The following is a 6,684-nucleotide window of genomic DNA, read 5'->3' as shown; positions in this document are numbered from 1 at the left end:
AGAAGACTTGCTACCACTTGTGGTAGGTGTTATTAGTAATGATTCTCTCTATTGGTATAGATTTTTATCTGACAAGCTATAACGCTTTGTTTAATATGGAAAAATATATAAATATAATATATTTATGAACAGTTATATTTGGAAGCACAGACTTCCTCGAACTGTATGTTTAGTTACTATGCACAGGTCAGTCGAAAGAAGCCTTGCCACCACTTGTGACGTAGAGTTGTAATAAAACTTCTGTATGTTACTAAAAAGATTTATGCCTAAAAAGCTCTAATAATTTGTTTGCTATGGAAAAATATGTAAAAATAATAAGTACTATGAATATTTATTTAATAATCCAGACTTTCGAGCTGATTGTTCCAGATAAGGAATTTTACCGAGACACATTACCATCCGATATCGAGGAAAACAATGATTTCGTCACTCGCCGAAATTAGACCGGAAAAATGGCTACTCTATCACGTATCGGGACGGTCCTTCTTAGACATAAGAATGCTATAATAAGGCCGTCGGGAAATGTTTTGAGAGTAGCCAGTATATCGACATCGAGAAAGAATAAAGATACGATAACTGTCACCGATGCCATCCCAGCTCAGAGTAAAACAGCGACTGAGGAAGTGGTGGAGAACAAGGTAGGCAGCCGTAACAAAAACAAATTTTTAAATAAATTTACCTAATGGAAGGCTAGGTTTTTGGTGTCCTGGATCCAGAAGTCATATCTTGAAGCACTGAACACAAAACCTTTGAAACTTACTTTTCTTTTTTTTGGTATTAATGACCTACCGTAGCCTATGTTTCTTGACTCAGGGCTTAGGAACCAGGCACGGGCTCTTGCCCTTCAGCAGCCACTTTTTGATAAATCTGAAAAAAATTAGCGTTTAATCTGATTACAGAAGCCGAGATTTAGGATTTTCTCAAAATTCTATGGGTCCATATCCCCTGATACCTGTTTTTGTTTATTTACGTTCCCACTGTAGCCTAGGCTATTCGATTTTTTTTTACAATACCTGCTTCTATAAGCAGACAAACCTTTTTTTTCATTGATTTCCATGATTCAATAAATATACGATTAGATTGTAGGATTACCCTAGGTGTTTGCAAGGTAGCAGCATACTGTGGTAGTCTTATTGAATTTCTTGTTAGATACATGAATTGTTCAGTGTAATTTCTTGGCACTTTAACTTGTATTTTATGCATTATTATAGGTGCAGACCACATCTTATTTTGTATTATCCCCACCCACCTTAGGTTAAAAATATTTATCTGTAGTAGGGGAATCGTAGGGAGAAACCAAAGGTAAAACTGAAGACTAGGCTACTACTGTGCCCCTCTGGCTTGGTAACTGTCAGTTTACATGTGGGCACATCATTTAGTGTTGGCCCCTTTGGGATGAACGTACTAAATATCATGAAATTCTATAAACATAAAAAGAAATATAAGCAAAAGACGGTAAATTTTACAGAGGTGACTGGCAGGAACCAGGCTGTATATTAAGTGGCCCCATCCTAACCTGGCCTAGACTGCAGTAAGTCATACAGTAAGTGGTGTGGTCCCATCCTTACCTGGCCTAGACTGCAGTGAGTTATACAATAAGTTGCTTGGCCCCTTCCTAACCTGGCCTAGGATGTTTATTTCAGTCCTAAATGATAAAAGGGTGCCACCCTTTGTCCTTGCCGTAGGACTGCACAGCATATTCCTTACCTTAAGGTTGGAAAGAAGTACAGGGAGAATGCACATTTTTGTTCATCCGTATTGTAGTCTGAGTTATTCAGTTCAGTTAGAAAATGTATTGGTAATTGTAAGGCGTTATCGCATGGAGTAATTGCTTATTAAATAAATTATTCAGCTGAACAGTATAGAAAAGGGATGTATATAATGCAGTACAGGTGAGAGACTAAGAAATTGTAATAATTACTGAGAAACTTTATACTAATAAATTATGCCCTTCCTATGGATGCTTTTGAGATTTTTGTAACTTCATTGTTTATAGTAACACTCATGGTGAATGGAACGCTGATCATATTTTGTTTGTGCGAGAGCATTGTAAGTAAACATGTAAGGTTGTGTGTGTTTGAACTTTTATTATTATTATTATTATTATTATTATTATTATTATTATTATTACAGTATTACAACCATTATTATTAATATTACCAGCCGAATAGTAACTCCAGTTGAAAAAAATTTTGCTACAAGTCAAAGAGCCTCAGTAAGGAAAGTACCTAGTACAGAAAAGGAAATTGAAAAAATAGGTAAAGTAAAATGAATGACAAACTGCTGAGGCCCATGTCCACTTACAAATTGAACTTTTAAAGTTCCAACGGCTGAATTACAGGATTAGGAAGATTATTTCACAATTTGGTCACATTAGAGATGGAAAAAGGCAGGACTGGTAGAATACATTGTGTGTACTGTATAAAATGTTTCCTAATTCTGATCCTCCTTTGCATTTACATCTTCCCAAACTATACTACCCATCAGATAGTACTAGATGCGCAGTAAACTGTTTGCTGATTACCTAAGCAACCTAAAACATTATTACCGTACTATAATTTGTAGCTTGAAAGGATGTAAAACTTGACAAGGTAGTGTACCAGTAAATACATACCCAAGGTGGGCATTGTATTGACCCTACTGAGAGGATTTCATCCCTTAATGCCCTTATTGTTTGCTGTTTTTGAAATTTTGAAAACCTTGGAGATTCATCTAGTTTTACCGATGCTCTTACATGCGGGCTCAATACACTTTGGGGTGTAGTTAACACAGCTTGAGGTCACTTGAATATTGGTATAATTTTTTTATATTTTCTGTCATGATTCCTTCCTCTTTACTGTCATTACTCTGCCAGGAGTTAAATAGATGGTTTAAATTGCTACAATGAAACATTTTCGCATTCTTGAAGTCTGTAAATAATGAGAAAATAAGCACCTAACTTGAGAAATAAAACAAATAAGAAATAAATTTAATGGTCAGTCTAAGATTACGTATATAAAATTGTCAGAGGTGCAGCATGTGTGATATTGCTACATATGTTGTATCAAATGTGCTTTTCAGTTCAGTATCATTTGTATGTAATTAGAATATTTATGATGGTCTTTCTATTGGAAATTTTTAGTTATTGGAATACTGTACAGTACCACTTATTTTGGTGACTGGACTGTCCCAGTGAGAAACCAAGCTTTTTGGATAACAATTGTTGTTATTTGATAATAGTAATTGTAAAGCATTCCAGTCACAAAGAAAACTTTAGGTACTGTAAAATGTGCATTTTATACTGGTTGACAGAAACAGATGTTAGATGTTTATTGTACTGCTGTATGGTAACCCTATTTCACAGATTCAGCATTTTAGTATTGTGGTAACCTCACTTAACTAACAACAGTTCCTCACTACTAATCATTAATGGTAGATTTTCTGTACTTGCCTGTTAATGTAGTGTCCTCCTCATCCAAAAAGCAAGACATTAATTGGAAATGTATAGTTAAGCCTTTCCGTAGTGCACATGGATGCATTTCAATTATGAAATAGATTTGAAAAATTAATTTATATTTTATACTGATTACTTGGTGCATATTGAGTGAAAGCATTTATGAATATGAAATTAACTGCAGTGTGCATGGTGCCACAAGCGCAAGAAATGTGTACTCAAGAACTGTAACAAAAGCAAATGATAAAGTGGCATTAGTCTTGAAAAAATGTCAGATGTTTGATACTCGATTTAGTTGTGGATGTTTGTTTTCCATAAAATTATTTTTAAAATAATCCTTAACTTTTTTGAACTAGCTTTTTTTTTTTTTTTTTTTTTTTTGTAAAATACGAATTTCCTCCATTTTTCACAAGTGAGTATTATCACTTACCAGTTTCTAATTGTATAATGTACAAAAAAATTGTCATTCATTTTCAGTATTCCTTTGGTAAATAATCACTCACATAATCTCTTGTCAGGCAAAAAATTGGTTAGTCCAAAATGTAGTAGATAAAGAAGTAGTATGAAACCCAGATCATGATTAAAGCCTAAGCTGGACATGAATAGAGGAAGCAAGTGCATAAGAAAGAAGAGTTTGAAGAGGATACATTGCATGTTTAACCCTGTACGGGGAAATCTTGTAAAAATATTAAAGATGTTGATTGAGTACCCAGTGAACCAGCAGTAAGCAGGTTGTGTTTTAAATAGAATTTCGCATTTACTTTTTTTTTATTGTTCAGTACATATGAAGCACTTCAAAATAAAATTCTTGTTTGCAGTGCAGGATATAATTAAGTGGCTCCATATATCCTTTAGTGGAAAAGTATGTTACACTGTTTATTGCACAAGTTATCATTCACTCCTTTGCAAAAATGCTAGTTTCGACCTTGGGCTTTCCATTGTGGAAGTGTTTTAAAGGAGCAGTTTGAAATTCATTTCTCTGTATAATGTGGCTCGGATTCCACAATAAGCTGTGGTCCCGTTGCTAGGTAACCAATTGGTTCTTAGCCACATAAAATAAGTCTAATCCTTTGGGCCAACCCTAGGAGAGCTGTTACTCAGCTCAGTGGTCTGGTTAAACTAAGGTATACTTAACTTTTTTATAGCAGCCAAGGAAGGCCTTTAATAATGTGTGTAGTATGGAACTTATAAGAATAATTTGGTACCTGCATTAGTAGATGGAAAAGAGCTATACAGTTGTAAGCTTGAGAATGGATATGATGAGAGGGACACTCCAACTAGGCATCCAACAGGTTTCAGACAATATTTAGAGAACTTAAATTTCTGTATTAGCATAGGTTACATGGTCAAACCTCTGGCCAGACTTAATGTAGAGCAGTCTTGGTCTACATTTCGAATGTATTTCTTGCATTTTTGAGCATAAAAAGCCAAAACAAACCACTCAGATTCTGGATGATGATGCAGTTCTTTACTAGAAATCTGTAGAATGCATATATCATTGAATTTGATGAGCCTTCTGAAAAATTACATACGTCTTTTAGATGTATGTCTAAATTAAATGATGAATATTGTTTTATGGTTTGTCCAGAATTGAACGTCTTATTTCAGTTGAAGTGTGCTCACCTCTTCAGCCATTGTGTTCATTGCTTTTGTATGTTTTTTGCTTTAATTGTTAAGTTCCATGTCCTAAAATATCAAGGTTGACTACTGTTGCTGATGGATAGGTCCCTCTATCAGGGACCTGATAGTCACATTCATGTAAGCCATGTAAGTTTGCAAGATTTTGGCATTTTAAAATTCTTTTTTGATTTTAGACTATCAGCCTTTGTTTGTGTTGCACTCAATTTTTTCTTTGTCACCGGATGATATGCTATGTCGCAGGTATTTATTCATTTATATTTTATATTTTTGTTTCTTCTAGAACTGGGTGAGCTGGGGCTTCAGCATCAGGTCGGAGACAGAAGACAATACAAGGATGCACATCATATTCTTCTTTTCTGTCACATTATGTCTTGTAGCTGGTGGCTTCATTTATGCCTACATGCCTGATTACAAGTAAGACAATTTTTTGTAGTTGTGTGAACTGCTGTTCAGTACAGAGTATTTGTAAATTGTAGATAAAAATAGCATTGTAAGGCCAAAATTAGTTTCTAACCTTTTAGGTTATGAATTTAGCGATTAAGATGTACAAAAGATATGTACAAAAGATATGGGTTCTTTGTACTGATTGTACTGAAGACAAAGTGTTTGATATTTGCATCACATTCAGTAATTAATACCTAATCAGATTTATTTACAAAGCAGTGGAACTAGTTAATCTTTTATTAGGTTTCATGATGCAATTAAATCATTTGCAGATTGAGGGATTGGGCCCAGCGTGAGGCTTACTTGGAGTTAAGACGCCGAGAAGCAGAAGGTTTACCGTTAATTGATGCCAACTTGATAAGTGCAGATAAAGTAGAACTTCCAAGTGATGAAGACCTTGGAAGCACAGAGATCATCATTTAAGCCTTTATTTATTGGAAAATCTTGTCAAGATTTAAGTCTGTCAAAGAAATATTAATATTGTATTTTTGGAGGATGCCAAAAAAATTTTCTTTTATTCATAATCCTCAGTTGATGTTGTGGCAGGTAATATATAGATGAATGATAGAAATTTTTTTTTATTTGGTCTGTATATACTGTATGTATGCTGTTATTGTATTTAAATTGAAATAAAAAATGGTAAAGATTATTAATGTTTTTCTCTCCAGGAAAGTGTTTCGTCATTCATGACATATCTTTGGTTTGTTATTGTCTCTTGCATGTAATTGCAGTAAGTATGGTACAATATTTTCAACACTACATTGCGTTTAGATCACATTTTGAGAAAGGTTGCACAGTAAAGTAACTGTTAATTGTCTTATGACTAGATTCATGTTTCAAGAATTTTTAAGGGTGGTCACTGAAGAAGTAGCTGGTGGAAAATTTCAGAAGTGGTGTTCACAATACTGTATATGGTAAAGATGAGTCAGGTGAAGTATAGATGAGTTAAGACTGTACATGACTTTGTGATGATAATGTTCAAGTTTATACTTGCACCAGTCATTTCTGGCCGAAATGGGAAGAAAATCGCAGGATATGCAAGTAGAAAGAGAAGCCAATGAATTGGAAACATTGAAAAAGATTGTATTGCAAGGAAAAGGGCAAGGTTCCAAATGATGCCTTAAGAAACAGGAGCCGACAGTTTTTGGCTTTATTTATTCATCAGA

General features: G+C 34.4%; 1 protein-coding gene across 1 annotated transcript; it reads left to right on the top strand.

The window, feature by feature from the left end:
• The first annotated feature begins 422 nt into the window (after positions 1-422).
• On the top strand, positions 423-6,167 carry NP15.6 (NADH dehydrogenase [ubiquinone] 1 beta subcomplex subunit NP15.6). The gene is made up of 3 exons (XM_067123093.1): positions 423-638; positions 5,355-5,488; positions 5,791-6,167. The coding sequence occupies exons 1-3, from the start codon at positions 453-455 to the stop codon at positions 5,939-5,941; spliced, it is 471 nt and encodes a 156-aa protein (XP_066979194.1). The 5' UTR covers positions 423-452; the 3' UTR covers positions 5,942-6,167.
• Positions 6,168-6,684: the final 517 nt, after the last annotated feature.

Source organism: Macrobrachium rosenbergii, chromosome 21 (assembly GCF_040412425.1).
Source record: "Macrobrachium rosenbergii isolate ZJJX-2024 chromosome 21, ASM4041242v1, whole genome shotgun sequence".
In the NCBI taxonomy this organism is placed as follows: domain Eukaryota; kingdom Metazoa; phylum Arthropoda; class Malacostraca; order Decapoda; family Palaemonidae; genus Macrobrachium; species Macrobrachium rosenbergii.
This window is presented reverse-complemented; position numbering and strand designations above follow the sequence as displayed.

What these genes read in the sequence shown, in the direction of transcription:
- NP15.6 (XM_067123093.1), top strand. Translation starts at nt 453, where the DNA reads ATGGCTACTCTATCACGTATCGGGACGGTCCTTCTTAGACATAAGAAT. An exon ending in AGGAAGTGGTGGAGAACAAG is followed by an intron (nt 639 to 5,354) that starts GTAGGCAGCCGT and finishes TGTTTCTTCTAG; the next exon opens with AACTGGGTGAGCTGGGGCTT. An exon ending in GCCTACATGCCTGATTACAA is followed by an intron (nt 5,489 to 5,790) that starts GTAAGACAATTT and finishes AATCATTTGCAG; the next exon opens with ATTGAGGGATTGGGCCCAGC.